General features: G+C 44.8%; 1 protein-coding gene across 3 annotated transcripts in view; it reads left to right on the forward strand.

Moving 5' to 3' along the window:
- Positions 1–22,132, forward strand: part of AKAP9 (A-kinase anchoring protein 9) — a 1,796,561-nt gene that overhangs the window by 1,728,800 nt on the left and 45,629 nt on the right. For all 3 annotated transcript variants that reach the window (XM_086941844.1, XM_086941845.1, XM_086941846.1), the window contains one exon: positions 6,322–6,454. In XM_086941844.1, the coding sequence (XP_086797970.1) occupies positions 6,322–6,454 (133 nt within the window). The remainder of the gene's footprint in view (positions 1–6,321; positions 6,455–22,132) is intronic.

Consider the following 22,132-nt stretch of genomic DNA (forward strand, 5'->3'; position numbering starts at 1 on the left):
AATGAAGGCATATTCGGCATTGGAGCCCTTTAAGGACAATAGGGCTATGGGCAGGTCCTTGGGCCTTTCTATGGGCCTTCGTCAACCTCAATCCACCGTTCACTCATTTCGTGGCCATGGAAGTGGCATACAGTTGTGTCCTTACCTGCCCAGCTACTGCGGTGCACAAGCTTTTCAGCCTCTGCATAGCTAAGGATGCTGTCCCTTCTGGCCCCGTGGTTTGGGTTGTCAGTGGTCGGGTCAGTCCCCCCACCCCCAACATTTGCGGCTTCCAAACCCTCTTAGTTTGCCTATCTACCATCATGGGAACCAAACGGACGGCAGGATTCACCATCACCTGCCCCGCTGACAGTCCATAACAGACAGGTGGGTTTTGCAGATTGTCCGAAGGGGCTATTCCCTACCCTTCGACACTACCCTTCCCTCTATGTCTCCCACTTATGACAGAGGACCACCTATCGCTTCTACGCCAGGAATTAATTGCTCTTTCAGCCAAAGGAGCCATGGAGAGGGTGCCGGCACCTGAAGTAGGTCGTTGTTGCTATTGTCACTACTTTCTAGTGCCCAAGAAGGAAGACTGCACTCTCTCAATTTCTTTCTAAAAAAAAAGTAATTCAAGATGCTCTCTCTTGCTCAGGTCTTGTTTGCCTTAGACACTGGATGGTGGTGTTGGACTTGCAGGACACATACTTCCACATTACCATCCTGCCTACCCACAGGCGTTACCTGCTACTTACGATGGGCCACAAGCACTTTCAGTTCGCTGTGCTCCCTTTTGGCCTCACCAGCCCCCCTCGGATGTTCACCAAGGTGATGGCGGGGGTTGCACCTTATATCCGTGGAGATCAGGGTTGCCCGTCTTCCCTATCTCGACAACTGGCTGATGAAGGTGGGCTTGCCCCAGGCTCTCGTCTCCCACCTCCAGGCTACGGCAGACCTCCTGCATTTGTTGGGGTTCATTATCAACATGCCGAAGTCACATCTGACTCCCTCTCAGATGCTCCCTTTTATTGGAGCTGTTCTAGACATGGAGCAGTTTTGGGCTTATCCTCCTGAATGGTGAGTCCAGGACATTCAGGCTATGATAACAATATTTCAGCCTCTATTCTGGATTTTAGTGAGAGTGAGTCAGTGGCTGCTGGACCTCATAACGTCCTGTATCCTGCTTGTGAAACATGCCCATTGGCATATGCGGGCTCTGCAGTGTGTCCTGAAGTTCCAGTGGGTCCAGATCTCGGATGGAACTGCAAAAGATCTACAGTGGTGGTTAGCATACCACAATTGGGTCAGCGACAGACCCCCTTCCCTTCCCGAAACAGATCTCACAATAGTGACAGATACGTCACTCCTAGGATGGGGTGGCCATCTGGGAGTGGTGGAGAGCAGAGGACTCTGGTCTCCAGCGGAATCTGGACTCCATATCAAACTGTTGAGGCTCCACGCAATCCAATCAGCATTGAGAGCATTTCTCCCCTCCATTTTGGGAAGACTAGTGCAGGTGTTCACAGATGACACCACCGCCGTGTGGTCCTGCAGCAAGCAGGGTGGGGTGGGTTCGTGGACCTTTTGTCAAGAGACCCTGCTTCTCTCGGCGTGGCTGGAAAAGCAGGGCATTTCTCTAGTAGTTCAGCAACTGGCAGGCTCTCTGAACGCTATGGTGGACAAACTCAGGCAAAGATCCCTAGCGGATCAGAATGTTGTCTTCATCAATCCATCCATCGATGGTGCAAGGTCTTTTTCAGCAGTCAAGAGAGCCAGTTTAGATCTCTTCGCTACTGCTGAGAATGTGCAATGTCATAAGTTTTGCGTGCTGGAGTTTCCAAGAAGGCTCTTGCATGAAGACAATTTTCATCTTGAGTAGACCTTAGACTTCCTATGCATCTTTCCACCCATACCACTTCTGCCCAGAGTTCTGAATAAGATCAGGTATGACTGACCCAAGTCTACCTTGTGGCTCCAGATTGGGCACAGATATTCTGGTATCTTGTGCTGTTGAGCATGGCCATTGGTTCTTCGATCAAGCTGCCCATTCTGGAGGATCTCCTGTCGCAACAGCAGGGGAGGGGTGGGAAAAGGGAAAAAAGATGCCAACTTAGCGAGCTGGAGGCCGGTATCCTGGCTTTGAAGCGAGAATATAATGGTACCCAGAGCAAGGAAACACAGCGGCGCCTAGCACTTGGCAGGGCCTTTCCAAGACAACTGTGCCGTGAGGTGGCCTGGCAGTTCTAGATAGCCTCCACCCGACAGATGTATGAATAAGGGGGTGAGGGGGGGGGGGGGGGGGGCTCTAGACCTCTCCTTTATATCTTGTATAAAGAAGGCAACTGGGTTTATACTACAGCTAGGATTGCTGGTGCCTTTGCAGACTACTACAGCTCTCTCTATGCACTGCATGATCGTCCACCTTGTGAGAAATCTTCCCTGCTTTTAGCAGATCTCCCCCTGCAGCGGCTAGGTCCTAGTGAAGGGCTGGTGTTGGAGCAGCTGGTTACTGAGCCTGGAGGTGGCTCATGTGGGTTATGATACGAATCTGGGTGTGTTCTAGGAGTCCCTTCTTCCTCTGACGTGGCCTGAGATTATGCAGATGCTTATCTTGACATAGTGGGCCAAGTGCCAGTGAAGTGGGTGGGACCGAAAGATCTCACTGGAAACTTCCATATGGCAGGCTGCTGGCTGGGACACAGTGCTGCGACTAGAAAGGTTTGGCAAATGGGACCGGATTCATATATCAGAAGTGGGGAATGTCTGGCGGGGTGCCCAGATGAGGTCCTTTACTGAGCTTCAGACAGACTTCATAAGTCTCAATTCTTCAGTTATTTGCAATTACAACACACACTTTCACAGTATACAGCCACTGTGGCCACAGCCCCTGAGTTTAGCCCAATGGAGGCCAGGGTTCTAATGGGAAATTTAGGGAAAGGCGGTATTTCTAAGATTTATAGGTTGCTTGTGATCACCTATCCGGACCTGTTTGGGCACCCAAGTGCCAGGTGGGCTGTGTGGATTGGCCCAGTGGAAGGCAACAACTGTCGGGTCGCCTCTATGGCTCCTAGGATACTTGCCATCCCTTCACAGCTCAGGCTCATTCAGTTCAAATACCTTCATGTCACTTACCTTACGCCTTTAAGGCTATGGCGGACCCGAAGGCGTCTGATGCCCAATTGTACCCTGGAAATAGGGGGCTTTTATTACATGATATTGGGCTGTACGGTCATTGCTGACTATTATTGAAGATCTTCCATATTATATCAAGAGTCCTCTCCAACCCAATCAATCTACCCCACTGTCTCCAACACCCTCCCACCACCACCACCACCACCACCCCACCCCCACCCCCACCCCCACCCCCACCCCATGTGGCCGCACTGGAATCGTAGAAGATTTGGAAGGGCCAAGAGGGGGAACGCATTCTAGTGCGATCTGGGATATTACTGTAATGACGCTGTGCCACTAGCAAAGTGGCGTTCGGCGATGGACTAGTGTGCTAAACATGCAGAAACTATCTACGTGGCGAGAGGCTAGCCTCAGAAACATCAGAAGATCTAGGGCAAGTGGTGTGTATGTTTATAATAGTAATATGTGCGTATTATGTGTGTATAAGAGATATAGGTAGTGGTGACAGATTTGTGACTTTTTACTCTGCTCTTTGTGAAAATAAATTAAATGTTGGTTTTTAAAAAACATCCAGAATGACTGTGGGTTCATTCTGCCAGAGCTATGGCTGCTACCACTGCGTTAGTAAACGGACTGCCTTTTCTTCATATCTGTACAAAAGGGGGTGGTGATGGACGGAGCATCTGAACCAATCAAACACACCCAGTCAACAGATCTGGGTTTAATCCATCCCCGTTCTTTAGTCCACTCTGCCACCCCAGTTCAGACATGGCCTGTGCCTCATGGGAACAGTCCAGCCCGAACTGCCAAGCCATGCCTTCCCTGGACCGGAAACAAGCTTCCTAGGACCGGTTTCTGGCATTACAACCGTCTTCAGCCAGGCTTGCTTGAATCCAGTGGCAAAGTGAGCAAGGATACTTAACCACGCATGCTTTACAACGCATGCGTGGTTACCATGTATAGCCTTTACCACGCATTCCTTTACTACGAGATGCGTAGGAAAGGAATGTGAGTAAAAGGAAGAATTAACAAACGGCGGCTTGGTGGGCGTTGGGTGGGTCCCCCCCCCCCCAATAAAACAAAAAAACGAGTGGGTTTAATAAAAAGAAATAAAACTCTTACCTAAAGAACGCTCTTCTGCGCTTCTTGTCCTTCATGTAATGAGCCTCAATAACGACGTAATAACGTATGTGCGTCTACATACTGAATTTAAAAAACATAGAAAAAGGACGACTTAAAACAGTATGAAGAAGTAGAAGTCCGTCAAAAGAAAAAGAAGGAAAACTGAGTAATTTTATTTATTATGCTAATTTTTAATGTTAGGCATAAAAAAATATATTTATAGTTATAAACTAAAAAAAAACAGCACAGCAGTTGGTAAGGGTGTGGTAGGATTGGGGCTGGGGGAACATGTAAGGTATTGGGGCAGGGATCGGAGAAAGCATTTACCATGAAAATGCCATTATCATGCATAGTTATACAACGGAAATCGTTGTATAACTATGCGTGTTAAAGGTATTTTCGTGGTAAAGCATATTCGTGGTAATGGCATTCACATTGTAACGCATGCGTGGAAAAGGCATGCGTTGCTACGGAATGCGTTGAAACCACCTACAACCCTCCTCGAAGAGAAGATAACAATGATCATTGACTGTACTGGTAAAAGCCCTCCCTCTCTGCTAGCACAAACATGCAGATCGGTGTGAACGGATTCACATAAATTCTGAATGATCAACAAATAGTAATGCACATGAAGCAGTACCCCAGTGCTTGTATCTTTGGGCTACGTTTGCATTGACAAAGGATACATTTATTGTTTGTTTATTACAAACCCTTACAAAATAGTTATACGACACAATAAGTTAGAAAAAGTATTGAACTATTACATAAGAAAAACGTAATCTGTGCAAATTTGTAAACAATCAGTTTTTTCAGTGTTTGAATTTAAGCTTAATAAATGAACTATAATTGCATCAAAGCTTAGGTTTATGCACATTTGCACTTTCAAACCAGCAGCTTCTGTAAGTGGTTTAATTTAAAACCAAATCAATTAAAATCTTTTTAACTAGGCTCAAATACGTTATGCCGAGGTGGAGTGGTGCCTCCATGAGCAGTATTTAGGGGTTTTGAGTAATTAGTACACGTGCGACTAAGTCCATACATCTCACCAGTTTATACAAAAACTTTGGATCTGACGCGCTATCAGGACAAATGTAGAGAATGTGTTAAAAAAGTTTCCTTATATCCACAGTCTGCAATTTTGAGTACTTTAAAAAAAATATTGCTGTTAAGGTTGATTCGTAATGAGTTGATTATCATCTATGTGTTTTTTTGATAAGAGCTCTAATTTAGCTCTATCTTGCTTTTGTGAGAGTCTATTTACTGCTTTGTTTGTTAATAGTTTAAATAGGGCATGTGAGGTCACCATATCCCACACATCTTTAATATTAAAGATGGACAACAATTGCTGTAAATACTGTCTTCATGGGTCGTGCTTTGTTTGAGGGACTATTTCTTACCAAACCAAGTACCTCAGAGTTTTGTGGCGAGTCTCTTAGTTTTATGCAGGTTTTGACAAAGGCTGCCTGATGTGCAAGATAATGCTTAATAAGTTCAAATTCTAGCTGTATCTGTTTCTGGGTTGTGGACGATTGCAGGTTAGAGACGTGTGTTTGCTTCTTGGATATCCAAATAACTGGTGTTTTTCCAGTTAGGATGTTAATCCTCTTAAATAAGCCTATGCAGTGTCCCTCACTAGGCCTACTTTGGCGGATGCCAGAATCCTGGAATTTTGTCTGATATCCAGTCCACAAACTTTAAGTACTTCAGTACTCAGTAGTTGCATGGGCATGTGTGTTTCATTCCTTGAGATTATTCTGGGTAGGAAACATTCCAAAGTTAATTTTAAGATAAAGAATTTAGAGAAAGATTGCTCACCTACTTTGTAAGGAACATGTTTATAATGTATTGATAGTTTGAGGCAGAGGCTTGTTTATTATCTCTGTGTTTACATAAATGTGACCCTTTTGTACCACCCTTTATTTAACAAATATGACTTTGTAACTTTGCTTTTGAAATAGAAGTCAGTATACTGGACTTCACAATGATTGTAAAACAGATTAAATGTAATAACTTTTCGTGGTGGAGTTTACATAATGCTAAAAGTATAGCTTAATTGTATATTGATTATGAATGTAATTATTGCAGCTAACGAAATGCGGACTGATTCCCCTTATCTGCCAACTGGAGGGATGGATGTGTATAGTGAGCAGAGACTTTCATCAGGTCGATCCCGATCCGGCATTGAATCGCCTCGATCCGCTGGGAATTCCCAACATAGGTAAACAACTTAAGTTCCCAATGTCTACACATATCTGCCATGTTTTGTTCAAAGAGAAGCCTACAGTTGGTGCATTCTAGAGCATTATTTCATTTGCTCGAAAGAGAAACTGGAAACTTTATTTGCGTTAGACTTCCTTTCTGATTATATGAAATACGCGTTTTTCTCCCATGATATTCCTCCTTCATTGTTTAGCACACAAACGTTTTGTGTTCTCCTTTCAAATTTTATTTTTGAGTACATAATTTATAGTGTGCATGACAAGGTCCAGATAAGTATTGTAACTTTGTTCTAGTGCTTCGAGAAGAGCACTATCATTCCCCCAAACAAAGAGTAAAAAATATTTATAAATTAAAACCTGTACATTTTTATTAAAGTTTGTATCCGTGTGTGTGTGTGTGTGTGTGTGTGTGTGTGTGTGTGTGTGAATATATATATATATATTCACTGAAAAAAACATAGGTTTCACACCAGTTATAGTTAGCTGGAAATTTTACTGACATAATACCATTGAAATTCCCACGTTACAGTTAGTTGGGCTCACTATAACTGGCGCGCCTGCAATGCACTGCTGATGACGTCACATATTACATCACTCATGACATCACTGATGACACCATCCAGTGAATGTTATGTTATGTTATGTTATGTTATGTTATGTTATGTTATGTTATGTTATGTTATGGTCATTTATTACGCGCACATCTGCTCCAGCAAAGGAGCGTCCTGGCGCCCGACAAGGTACCAACACAAAACAACTTAGAGAGAGTATAAAAAGGGAGCAGATTTAAGAGAACAGAAAGGTCTTAACGGCTCTACGGAAGGAAAGCAGATCACCAAGGGCACGTATCTCTGGGGGAAGGGAGTTCCACAAGGCCGCAGCACGTACTCGAAATGATCGGCCGCCAGCACGGCTACGCTTAAAACGGGGGACTACTGCAAGTTCAAGGTCCGATGATCTTAAAGAGCGGGCCGGAGCGTAGGGAGACAAAAGATTCAGAAGAATCAGGGCAGGAGAGCCCTTGAGGATCTTGTGAGACACACAAAGTACTTTAAATTGGATCCTCTGCTTGATCGGCAGCCAATGGAGAGAACGTGTGTCTTTCTGAAAAATCAATCTGTTTTATATATGTATTTGTAAAGGTCGATGGACGAATAAATGTTTAAATAAGTGTGTAAATGGATGTTTATTTTTAATAAAATATTGATTGGTTAACTGGCTTATAAAGTGTATCTTAGTGAATACATATATTAGCGAGTAATTTTAAAATATTTAAATATATGTATCAGTGTTTCACTTTGTGTATAAGTGGCTGCATGGGTTGGTGACTGACTCACTGTATGTGTTTTGAAGACAGCGTATGTGCAGGACTGTATGGGTGGATGAGTGTGTATATGTGTGTGTTAGAGAGTGAATGCCTGCCTCACTAGTGTCTTTGTGAGTAACTACATATGTTTTAATCTAGTATATGTGAGTATTGATGTATATAAGTGAGTATATGTGAGAGTGAGAGATTGAAAGAGTTCCTGTTTAAATAAGTATGTGTTTCTATAAGTGATTGTTTAAGAGAGTAAGTATGTGTAAGTTTCCTTAGAAGTAATGTGCTAGTGTGTGTATAGCTGTATATGCAAATAAATGGATGTTCAATAGTTTATTTACATGTGTGAGTATGTGTGTGAGTAACTTTTGGATGACTGTCGGTGTGTAACAGGATGTATATGTGTATCACTACATATGATGAGTGGGTATATGTATGAGTGACTATATAGAACTATTGCTGAATGAGAGGATGTGTATATAGATGGTGGAATTACTGAATTGGTTGTTGTAACTGGTATGGGTATCTCCATTTTTTTGAAAATGTTAGGTTCTATGTTTGAATATGTGTTTCAAGGGTTACATTACACTGAAAGGAGGTCAGTCACTCTGTCACAAGGATGGTGTCATCAGTGATGTCATGAGTGATGTCACTGACCATGTCATGAGTGATGTAATATGTGACGTCATCAGCAGTGCATTGCAGGCGCGCAAGTTATAGTGAGTCCAACGAACTATAACGTGGGAATTTCAATGGTTTTATGTCCGTAAAATTTCCAGCTAACTATAACTGGTGTGAAACCTATGGTTTTTTTCAGTGAATTTAATAGGTTTTTTAAATGCTAATTCCTTACTATAACTAGTGTGAAACCTATGGTTTTTTCAGTGAATTTCATAGCTTTTTTAAATGCTAATTCCAAACTATAACTGGTGTGAAACCTTTGGTTTTTTCAGTGAATTTCATAGGTTTTTTAATAGCAAATTTCTATATCTATGAAATGGAATATTTTTTATAATGAATCCTATAATGTATATCTATGTAATACTATTTTTTTTATGTATATTGTTCATGTTTTTTTTTTTTTTTGCCCTGGAGCGCTCCCGGTGCGCGTCCCGGGGAGCGCACCGGAAAGCGCAGTCTTGCGGCGCGCCCCAGGTCGCGTACCGGTGAGCGTCCCGTTAGCGCTTTTTCCACGAACGAAAACATCATCGTGACGTATCGCGTAGCCGCGTCTGCGTGATACGCACGGCGTAAACGCACCCGGAAGCACACGAGCGCATACGATTGCGCAACGTAAGCATCCGACGCGCTTACGCGACGCGCCCCTGGGCGCGCCCTGGGGCGCGCCCGGGGCGCGTAGCGTAAGCGCTTTGGGTCATGTGACCTAAAAATAACACTTTTTATTGGTGCAGGACAGTTTTGGTTTCCAAATGATGAAAGCCCTGGTCATGTGACCTGAAATTCACACTTTTCATTGGTTCAGGACAGGTTTTTTTTTCCTAATGATGAAAGACCCCACCTTTTTTCCTCATTCTCACTTTGTACTTTGAGTGAAGAAGACCTGTTGAAAGACCTCTCTGTACTTTTTTGGACTGAAAAATGGCTTCAGTAGTAGCAGCAGCAGGAGCATCTCAGCCACCACCACCACCACCAAGAGGACCGCCACAACACCACACTGGTGGAGATGAAGAAGAGGAAGAGGAGGAGGAGGAGGAAGAGGAAGAGGAGGGGAGGAGGAGAAAGAGGAGGGGAGGAGGACATTCCTGCCAGAAGACAATACCCCATATAGGCCAAAGCCACACATTGTATGGGAGATTTTTCCATCCCAAGTGGCCTAAACAAGGTGAATGCGCCAAAGGTGACTTGCCTAATCTGTGGCACTGAACTTTCAAGGGGAAACCCTAACAAAAAATACTCATTTGGCAATAACACCATGATTCGCCACATGCAGCGCAAGCATCCCAACAACTATGCTGCGGCAGAGGTGAGGGAACTGGCCAGTAACCCTCCCCAATCTTCACCCAGCACCTCAAAAAGAAAGTAACCCACTCCATCGGGACCAGAGACAAGAGAGATGGTCCCAAACATTCAAACCCAGTTTGGGAAATACAAGATCACTTGTATTTTTTGTGAGAAAACCATCACCCATGGTGAGCAAAGCATAAAGCTCATCAACCGTGCTGGTGACAACCACAAATGCCCCAAAAATCCATAATTTTTTCCTGTTTTTTTTTTTTAATCCAGTTGAGCCGTTTTCAATTCCTTGTTTTTTGTTTCTCCTCAGAAAAATAACAAAAAAAATATAAAATAGTTCATAAAAGCCAAAAAAAGTACAAAATGTTCAAAAAAACATTAAAAAAAATATAAAACAACAAAAAGAAAAAAAACAGTTCTTTTCAGAACTACCTCCAATTTATAAAAAAAAGGCTACATTTTTAAAACTCTGTCATTCTTTTTCCCCCATGGTACGCTCCCCGGTCCGCTCCCAGGTGCGCGTACCGCCAATCAGGTTCCCGCGCGCGAACTCGCGTAGCGCGCTGGTTAGCGCCCGGTGCGCATACCGGGGCGCTCTTATAGATATATATATTTTTTTTTTACCTAAATTACTCAAAATCCACTGGAGCACATATCTTGAGACATAGCAAAGGCACATCGGGCTACCAGTCCCTACAATTTTGCCAAGTTTGGTGGAAATCCATTCAGCCGTTCGGGCTAAAAGTGAGGTTGACCGCCCTGTGGAAATTAACATGGGGAAAACACGTTTTGGGACCCCCCTTTTATCTCGGCCCCCGCTTGACGAAAGAAAGAGTAAAAAATATTTATAAATTAAAACCTGTACATTTTTATTAAAGTTTGTATCCTTGTGTGTGTGGGTGTGTGTGTGTGTGTATGTATGCGCGTGTGTGTGTGTGTATATATGTATATATATATATATTCACTGAAAAAACCATAGGTTTCACACCAGTTATAGTTAGCTGGAAATTTTACTGACATAAAACCATTGAAATTCCCACGTTATAGTTAGTTGGACTCACTATAACTTGCGCGCCTGCAATGCACTGCTGATGACGTCACATATTACATCACTCATGACATCACTGATGACACCATCCAGTGAATGTTATGTTATGTTATGTTATGTTATGGTCATTTATTACGCGCACAGCTGCTCCAGCAAAGGAGCGTCCTGGCGCCCGACAAGGAACCAACACAACACAACTTAGAGAGAGTATAAAAAGGGAGCAGATTTAAGAGAACAGAAAGGTCTTAACGGCTCTACGGAAGGAGAGCAGATCACCAAGGGCACGTATCTCTGGGGGAAGGGAGTTCCACAAGGCCGCGGCACGTACTCGAAATGATCAGCCGCCAGCACGGCTACGCTTAAAACGGGGGACTACTGCAAGTTCAAGGTCCGATGATCTTTTTTTTTTTTTTTTTTTTTTTTTTTTTCCCTTTTATTAAATTTTTTATTTTCCTTCATTACAACATATTATTATGAGCATTACATATAACACACTTTTATACATTACTGTATTATTAATTTATAATATAGAGATTTAAACACCGGCATTAAATACTAACGTGCCACTTATACAATACAGCTACCTAAAGAAAGCTTACACATACTAAAATTCAGCTATAATAATCAAGCAAACTCCAAAATAAACACAAAAAAAATAAATAAGATGAAAGCCACAGAGAGTAGTGATAACGATACCTTCAACATGCTCCTTCCCCCTCCCCTAGTTACTCCTTCTTTGCCTCTCTTTCCAGTTACATATTGGCTCCCAAATTCTACTCCCCAATCGTCTTCCATTTCTCCCCTTTCGAGCATACATTTTTTCCTCTATATTATATGCATACAGAGTGTTTGCCAGCCAGCATTGCAAGCTCGGAGGGCTTTTATCTAACCAGGCCCTGGCTATTGTGAGCCTATAGACCGCCATTATTAGAAACATAAATTCAGCATATTGAACCTGCTCCACATTATTCACACCTAGCATAATCCACGTCGGCGTAAGAGATATCTCAATACCCAATGAAGTTGCCAAAAACCCCTCGATCTCGCTAATCAATGATCGCAGCTTGGGGCATGTTGCAAAAATATGTACACTATCTGCTTCCAGCTCATTACATCTGGGGCAGTTGATACCTTGATTCCCCCCCCATTTTGCAATCTTTGCAGCCGTAAAGTACAAGAAATACAATGTTTTATAATGCTGAGATTGCAGCGGGGCAGCACAAATTATCGTACAGCCCAAGTTTAGAGAGTCATAAAACAAACTACCATCAATTCCCAATTTATCCTCCCATTTCTTACTAAATTTAACTAAATCATCTTGCTTATTTTCCACCAATGCTGCATAAAAAGATTTAATAGAGCAATCCCCCATCAATTTTATTTTCTCCATAATCCCTATTTTATTAAAACCTGCTGGCCCTCCAGCTTTGTTGTTAAGAAAGCTTCTGACCTGTAGATATTTGAAAAATCCCCTGTTATCTAAGCCATATGCGTCTCTCAGCTCTGAGAATTGCCTAAAACCATCCTGTAATAATAAATCACCAATTTGCTTGACCCCCCTTATAGCCCAGTCTGCCATAACATGATCGGCAAAAATTTCCTTAGGGAGTGATCTGTTATTAAATAATTGGACATACCTGTTATACCTTCCAATCTTAACTTTCTTTAAGAATGCATTCCAGACCGTCACTGCTGCTCTTACAGTTTTAAACTTAGTCCTCTTAAAATAACTATAGTCAATACATTTTAAAAAGCAGTTCTCAGCGTTTACCCCAAGCGCGACAGCATAAACCTCTGTGGACATCTGCTGTAGTCTTACATCATGAGTGTTTCCACCAATAAGGCCTTGAATATATTGGAGCACCGTAGCCATGTAATATAAACGAAAATCTGGTGCCCCCCACCCTCCTTTTTCTCTAGGAAGCGTCATGTACCTATAAGCCCTCCTGGTCTTACCTTGGGCCCATATAAATCTATTACATATTGCCTCTATACTGTTGAACCAGCTGGCTTCAATCAACAGAGGTACAGCCCTGAATACATACAAAAACTTAGGTAAAATCATCATTTTGATTATATTTGTACATCCAACCAGCGACAAGTGTAAGTTATTCATTCTTTCCAGATCTTTTTTTGTTTGAACAATCAAAGGATCCATATTTTTTTCCACAATTCTACTTACTTCCGCTGTCATTTGCACCCCTAGGTAGGTTGCTATATTCGTTACTCTATCATCGTTACAAATAGCCCATTGATTTTTAACTATCTGTGTTTTTGTGGTATTCAAGCTATAGCCTGAGAACTGACCAAACCTCTTAGCTTCTGCTTCAATTACCCTAATGGCAGCTGAGGGTTCTGGAGTTAAGATAGCGACGTCATCCGCATAGGCTAGCGATTTAATCCTACGACCATTTAGTACTAATGGTGATATCTCTTGACTAATTTCCAATTTTCTTATATAGGGGTCAAGATATAGAGCAAAGAGCAGAGGAGAAGAGGGGCAGCCCTGCCTTGTGCCTCTTTGAATGCTAACTGTCGGATCAATGTACAGTGACTGTAAAGCCTTAATAAATCCTGGACCTATACCGTGCCACCTCAAAACATCCCATAAATATCTCCATGAGACCCTGTCAAAGGCTTTTTCAGCGTCGAGAAATACAGCTGCCATTGGGTCTTCTAGAGTATCTGCAACATCGAATGCCGTGATTACTAACCTAGTATGGTGGGTTGTACCCTTACCTGGGATAAACCCGTGCTGAGAGGGAGTAACCAACGATTCAATTTTTCTGGATAATCTTTTTGCTAGCATTTTGGAAAACACCTTAACATCGGCGTTCATTAATGTAATAGGTCTGTAGGAGCCCGGAGCATCCGCTGGTTTGCCTTTCTTCGGAATAACAATGATGTCAGCGCCTCCCCAAGAGTGCAGGACAGACTCACCCGCTTGTGCTAACAGCATCATATTAAACATATCTGGTAACAGAGAGGATTGAAAAATTTTATAAAATTCAACTGGGATCTGGTCCGGACCAGCGGCCTTCCCAGATGGCAGCTCTCTCAGGGCCTCAATCAGTTCCTCCACTTTAAATTTCTCTTCCAGCTCTTCCCTATCTGCCTCCTCTAATTTTGACGGCTCTATCTCCCTCAAGTAAGCCCTTATATCCTCTCCTCCTCCATCTCCTTCTGATTGATATAATGCCATGTAAAACTGCCTAAAAACCTCTCTAATCTGTTCTACTCCCTTAACTTTGACTCCTTGATTATTTGTAATCTCTTTAATGTCTGCCATCCCGTCTCTTTGTCTAGCTCTTACCGCTAATATATGACCAACTCTCTCACTGAGTTCATACGCCTTCTCTTTATTAGCCATGTACTTCTCCACTGTTTTTTTTGCCATCCCCTCCATAACTTCCGCTCTAAGAGCAACCAGTTTCAATAAGATCTGTTCAAGTGATAAATGCATATTTATAGCCATCATAAGCTCTTCTTCTACCTCTCTAATTAGTGCGTTGTCTCTCTCTAATTTTTCCCTCTCCCTTTTCTGTGCAGAAATACCATAGCTCAGGGTCATTCCTCTTATTCCGGCTTTGCAAGCATCCCATACCATCCCTGGTGTTGAGGTGCCTCTGTTGATTTCCCAATATTCCTTAATCCATTCAGACATTTTTTCCCTATATGTTTGATCCTGAAGCAGCATTCTATCAAATGTCCATTGTGTCAGCTCCTTATTTCTCTTTTGTCCCAGGTTTACATTTAGCACTAGAGGGCTGTGATCAGAGATGATCCTAGGTTCTCTTTCTATCTTTACCCCATCTATTACGCCGCGTGTAATCAGAAAATAATCCAGCCTAACTAAACTCTGATGGGGAGCTGAAAAAAAAGTACTCCCGTCCAGATTCGGATGACAAATTATCCATGGATCCTCTAAGGAATTATTTCTTGCCATGTCAGCTAGAGCCCTATAAGTTCTCTTTTTCCTCCCCTTGTATTTCCTATTGGAGTCTAAAAAACTACTATCTGCATCATGCAAATTCAAGTCTCCACACAGAATAATAGGCTCTGGCCACTGTGCAAGTTCTGCATCCAGGAATTGAAAGATGTCAGGATCATCACCAGTGGATCCATACACTGAGACAAGCGTAAAAGTTTCTCCCCTGAATGTTAATTCTGCTATCACCCATCTTCCCCATTGATCCTCCAACTTCCTCTTGATTAGTGTATCCTGCCTGTTGCCCAGTATTGCCACCCCTCTTGTCTTAGTGTTCTGATTGGTTTTTGCTAAAACATGAAAACCCAGTTGATCTAATAAGTAGGCCTTAGTACCCTCGATATGTGTTTCCTGAAGACACACCAGGTCTGGTTTTAATGACTTTAACAAAGCAGCAGATTTTAACCTCTTATTCAACTCATTAAGACCACATATATTTATTGAAACTATTCTACAGGTCATTATGTTTCACAGATTTTCCTAATCCAAATTTCCGTTCGCGCCAACAAGCTTTAAAGAATATTTTTAACACTTCCCCCACATTTTTCCCCTTGGGTTTGCTTATAAATTTTAGCCCATGAATCTTTTGGTGTGTTTTGCGTACCTTCCTACTTCTTACTCCCTCACCGTGTTTGTGCTCAAAACCAACCTGTTTATCTCCCCCCCCTCGCCACCCACCCCTCACCCCCCCTTGCCCCCCACCCCTTCGGAACCCCCCCCCCCCCCCTTGCTACAGGCAAATAGGCCAATCCTGGCCTATGTGTAGCCTCCTGTAGTCTGTAGAGTCGCTACTCTCTCCCATCCTGATTCCTTACTGTTTAGCCTCACCTAAGATTTCTTACGGGGTCTTTGGTGGAGTTCTCGTGGGAGACCTTGGTGGGGTTCTTGATCTGGTTCTACTCTCCTTACCCCTGCCAGCTTCCGATATTTCTGCTAGGTATTCTGCTGCTTTTACTTCTGAGGTAAACATTCTGGTGTAGCCTTTCCTAATCACTTTCAGCCTGGACGGGAACAATAGATACACTTCTGCCCCTTGCTTTTGGAAAGGCCCTATCAGCTGCCTTAACTTCCACCTCCTTTCCAAAGTAACGTGGCAGAAGTCCGGCCTGGAGAAAAAGGTGTTCCCATCGGCTATCTTCCTTGAATCGGGCCTAGCTTTGTCTATTATTTCCTGCCTTGCTAGAAAGTTGCCTAAGAAAACCAACATTGCTCTTGGGAACCCCTTCTCATCCCCTCCCTGATTCTTCTTGAACAGTGGAAACCTATGTGCTCTCTGCACTTCCACATCCCAATGCCATTTCGACTCGGGGAAGGCCTCTTCCAGAATCTTAATCACATACCCTCTGGGGTCCTGCCCCTCCTTTCCCTCCTCAAGGCCCAAAAGTCTCACATTGTTTCTCCTTTGGCGGTTCTCAAAGCTTTCTAGCTTCCATTGGAGATCTTCAATCACCTTCACTTGATCCGTTTTGAAAGATTGCCAGTCTGTCACTTCATCTTCAACCCTGCCGGAGCGTAGGGAGACAAAAGATTCAGAAGAATCAGGGCAGGAGAGCCCTTGAGGATCTTGTGAGACACACATAATACTTTAAATTGGATCCTCTGCTTGATCAGCAGCCAATGGAGATAACGTGTGTCTTTCTGAAAAATCAATCTGTTTTATATATGTATTTGTAAAGGTCGATGGACGAATAAATGTTTAAATCACTTGTATTTTTTGTGAGAAAACCATCACCTATGGTGAGCAAAGCATAAAGCTCATCAACCGTGCTGGTGACAACCACAAATGCCCCAAAAATCCATAATTTTTTCCTGTTTTTTTTTTAATCCAGTTGAGCCGTTTTCAATTCCTTGTTTTTTGTTTCTCCCCAGAAAAATAACAAAAAAAATATAAAATAGTGCATAAAAGCCAAAAAAAGTACAAAATGTTCAAAAAAACATTAAAAAATATATAAAACAACAAAAAGAAGAAAAAAAAACAACAAAAAGAAGAAAAAAACAGTTCTTTTCAGAACTACCTCCAATTTATAAAAAAAAAGGCTAAATTTTTAAAACTCTGTCATTCTTTTTCCCCAATGGTACGCTCCCCGGTCCGCTCCCCGGTGCGCGTACCGGGCGCTCTCCCCGCGGAAATTGGAAAAAAAAAATTTTGGCCCCGCGGGGCCCGTTTCTGGCCCCCACATCAAACCTAGGTGGTCAGGGGGGGTCTATGAGGGCAATGCTTTTTATGCAGAGATGGACACGTTTGATGAACTGCCGGATGTAAATGTGCTTGCCACCTCCCCTGACACTGGCCTCTCTTGTCCAAATCCTATTGCCACAGAAGAATCTGCCTCCTTTACATCTTTAATCAGGAGGGCAGCGAAAGTGCTTAATGTAACATTGCCTATGCAGATGGTATAGAACAACATTTTGACAGAGGTTCTTAACCCTGCAATAACCATCCAGGAACCTCCTGTTCCTTTTAACAAGGCTCTAACAGATATACTAGTGAGCCCCTGGGCTAAACCACGATCTTGCCCCCCAGTCAGCTGACAAGTGGAAAGTCGGCACAGGCCTGCTCCTAAAAATCCCAACTTCTAGCTCTCATCATCTTGAAGGTACAGGCATAAACCAGCCATCAATTCTTCTGCCACTACTCCACCCGACAGAGGACCCATGCAGATGGAAAATTCACAAAACTCGTTTTTAGGTCTCGCAGACGTAAAAAGCAGGCGTAAGCCTGCAGTCTGCGAGACATCTGTTGCTGGCGTGTTCCGATGAATGTGAGACAGGGAATGTGCACCCGCTTTCCATCGGCGATTTCACCTCGTGGGCGCGCACGCCCAGCCCGGCGACGTGCACATCCCCTGCCTCAGATTCTCACCGAAACACGCAGTCAGGCACACACACAGACGCAGGCACATGCAAGCGCACGCACACACAGCCACACACGCACATGCATCCCCCCCCCCCCACCCCCACACAGCCATCAGCCATGCACGCACCCCCACCACTCACGGGCGCGCGCACACACACACACAGATACAACCCCCCCCTCCCACTCACCGTGCTCTTTCTGCCTCGTCCGTGTCGCTCTCTCCCTCGGCAGCCATTGTTTACTCATGTTGTTAGTGATGCGGGCCAACATCCGGGTAACTCCCGTAACAACAACAAAGCAACCAAAAAAAAACGCGGATATAGAAAGATGGTCTGACGCCCGCCCCTTCTTTGGCTCCTATTGGGCAGTGTGTTGCCTGAGATGACAGCTTATTGGTCAAGCGGAGTGTTAGAGTGTTTCGTCACAAAGCAGGGCGTTGGCTGCTGGAAGAGTAGGCGGAACAGGGGGCTGGACGGGGAGGCGGCAAGTCCCCTTCCTGTCGTCCGACATTTTCTTGCTGCACTCTGGTGGCGGAACGAGGACAATGCAATATCTTTGTTTATGGGAGCAGACAGAGTATCGAGGAGCTGTGGAGGGTGGTGTGGGGTCACCACATCGCTCCTCTGAAGCCCTCATGGAACACTGAGGGCCAGAGGAGGTGCAGCGGGCCGACCCACCTCTGTGGAAGTCAAATGAAGCACCTGAGGCGTTGCACTTAATTAATAAGTGTTTATTGTAGAAGGTAGGTTCACAATATAAAGCCCACAACCGACTCCAGCTTCGTCTTCGTTGCAACTGCGCTCAACAACTGTAGAGGCAGTTACAACGAACACGCAGCTGCGAGGACATATCTTAAATAATAACAATGCAAGATTTCTCATTTTGTTATTCATTACTTTTTCTTCGTTTTATAATAAGGGGGATGTGTTGGAGTTGCAGGTTGCTCTTTCCCTTTAAGAGCGGGTCGCAATCTCCATGTCATTTCATTCTGCTTTGTGAGCGTGCTTTCACGCTCTGTTATCTTTTGATATTTCCTATGTTTGCATCAGTATGTTGTTATTCTCGTGCATTGTTATTATTTAAGATATGTCCTCGCAGCTGCTTGTTCGTTGTAACTGCCTCTACGTTTGTTGAGCACAGTTGCAACGAAGACGAAGCTGCGAGGACATATTTTAAATAATAACAATGCACGTGAATAACAACATACTGATGCAAACATAGGAAATATCAAAAGATAACATAGCGTGAAAGCACGCTCACAAAGCATAATGAAATGACATGGAGATTGCGACCCGCTCTTAAAGGGAAAGAGCAACCCGCAACTCCAACAACCTCTGATCGCAGTGATCCGGGCTCAGCGGTAGGTGCTGCCGCCGTCTCTGTCCTCGCCAGGGTCATTGTGTTAAAGCACACTCTCAAACATAGTTGTTTTTTATCTGTCGGTGGGGTCTGCCTATCCAACCAATGAGATGAGAAAGCAATACGGGTGGCAGCAGGTATGTCTGGCCACCATGCAGAGAACTAACAACCAACAAGTTTAGGCAAATTACGTTAAATGTTTCCTTATGTCAACAGATTTTTTTTTGTGTGAAATGGGTTAGTCCGCTATGTACACAAGGAAACTCACCGAACTGACTGGTAAAATTAAAATTAAAATGTGTAATTTCTTTATCCCCTAGCCCATAAACCGCAGATGCAAATGGGCGCCATATTTTCAGTGCCGTTTGGAGACCAATTTTCAGAGTAAGGTTTTTTTTTTAAACTTTGTTTATAATCCGCTGCGCTGGTCCAGTTGTTTCCTTTGAACCGAACCGAGACTAAAACTCCCAAACTGCACTGATTAATTATAGTATAGAGCGGGAACATCATGCTAGGGTTACATGCAGATATTTGATCACCATATGCATGCTACGCAAACGGCTAGGGGACACCATCACATCACTCGGGGACACCACCACATCACTAGGGGACAACACCACATCACTCGGGGACACCACCACATCACTCGAGGACACCACCACATCACTCGGGGACACCACCACATCACTCGGGGACACCACCACATCACCCGGGACACCACCACATCACTCGGGACACCACCACATCACTCGGGACACCACCACATCACTCGGGGACACCACCACATCACTCGGGGACACCACCACATCACTCGGGGACACCACCACATCACTCAGGGACACCACCACATCACTCGGGGACACCACTTGGGGACACCATCACATCACTCGGGGGCACCACCACATCACTCAGGGACACCACTTGGGGACACCATCACATCACTCGGGGGCACCACCACATCACTCAGGGACACCACCACATCACTCAGGGACACCACCACATCACTCAGGGACACCACCACATCACTCTGGGGGACACAATCACATCACTCGGGGACACCACCACATCACTCTGGAACACCACCACATCACTCTGGAACACCACCACATCACTAGGGACACCACCACATCACTCGGGGACACCACCACATCACTCGGGGACACCACTTGGGGACACCACCACATCACTCGGGGGCACCACCACATCACTCGGGGGCACCACCACATCACTCGGGGACACCACCACATCACTCGGGGACACCACCACATCACTCAGGGACACCACCACATCACTCAGGGACACCATCACATCACTCAGGGACACCACCACATCACTCTAGGACACCACCACATCACTCTGGGACACCACCACATCACTCAGGGACACCACCACATCACTCTGGGACACCACTTGGGGACACCATCACATCACTCGGGGACACCGTCACATCACTCAGGGACACCACCACATCACTCAGGGACACCACCACAACACTCAGGGACACCACCACATCACTCAGGGACACCACTTGGGGACACCATCACATCACTCGGGGGCACCACCACATCACTCAGGGACACCATCACATCACTCAGGGACACCATCACATCACTCAGGGACACCACCACATCACTCAGGGACACCACCACATCACTCAGGGACACCACCACATCACTCAGGGACACCACCACATCACCCGGGGACACCACCACATCACCCGGGGACACCACCACATCACTCGGGGACACCACCACATCACTCGGGAACACCACCACATCACTCGGGACACCACCACATCACTCAGGGACACCACCACATCACTCAGGGACACCACCACATCACTCGGGGACACCACCACATCACTCTGGGGGACACCATCACATCACTCGGGGACACCACCACATCACTCGGGAACACCACCACATCACTCGGGACACCACCACATCACTCGGGACACCACCACATCACTCAGGACACCACCACATCACTCGGGGACACCACCACATCACTCGGGGACACCACCACATCACTCGGGGACACCACTTGGGGACACCATCACATCACTTGGGGGCACCACCACATCACTCAGGGACACCACCACATCACTCAGGGACACTATCACATCACTCAGGGACACCACCACATCACTCAGGGACACCACCACATCACTCAGGGACACCACCACATCACTCAGGGACACCACCACATCACTCTGGGACACCACCACATCACTCTGGGACACCACCACATCACTCTGGGACACCACCACATCACTCTGGGACACCACTTGGGGACACCATCACATCACTCGGGGGCACCGCCATATCACTCAGGGACACCACCACATCACTCAGGGACACCACCACATCACTCAGGGACACCACCACATCACTCAGGGACACCACCACATCACTCAGGGACACCACCACATCACTCAGCCCAACCACATCACTACTCAGCACCACAACAGCACTGTCCTTGCTTGCTATCAACAAGCATTGCCATAGCCAATAGGACTCACATTAGGAAAGTGTAAGCTATTGGCTTTGTGAATAACAATGCTATTAATTTATATATTTTCAAAGCCAACACATATTAAAAAAATGTGTAATTTACAATACCAATAACTCACACTTTCCTAATGCGAGACCTATTGCATTGTAAATGCTTGTTTAAAGTGCCAGTATTGCCTTGTGATCCATCCACACATTGTCCCTTCTTGGGATGGTATTCATAAACCTTGAAGTACAGAGTGGCGGATGTGTAGCCAGCTGTCCCCAAAGATGTCAGACATACCCTACATCCTCGATGACCAAGATGTTGTGAAATATGTAATCCAATCTGGCCTGGACACAGCAGACTGTCTGGGTATGACTTCCAGCACCAGCATGGTGCTTTAGCGGCACACCTGGATCTGCTCTTTGGACGACCAGCTATCCTTCATGCACATGCAGTGCAATGGGGCAAAGGCAGACTCAGCCCTCAAGATATTTAAGGAGAGTAAAACGTAGCTCAGCCAGCTCTGCAGTTTCCGAAACAACAGTGCCCCTGTGATAAGCTGAGCTGGTATAGGATGTACACTTATGTAAGTGGACACCTTGCACTAGTGCAGTCAACCCTTATGGTGATTTAA

The sequence above is a fragment of the Lissotriton vulgaris genome, chromosome 10 (assembly GCF_964263255.1).
Source record: "Lissotriton vulgaris chromosome 10, aLisVul1.2, whole genome shotgun sequence".
Lineage (NCBI taxonomy): Eukaryota > Metazoa > Chordata > Amphibia > Caudata > Salamandridae > Lissotriton > Lissotriton vulgaris.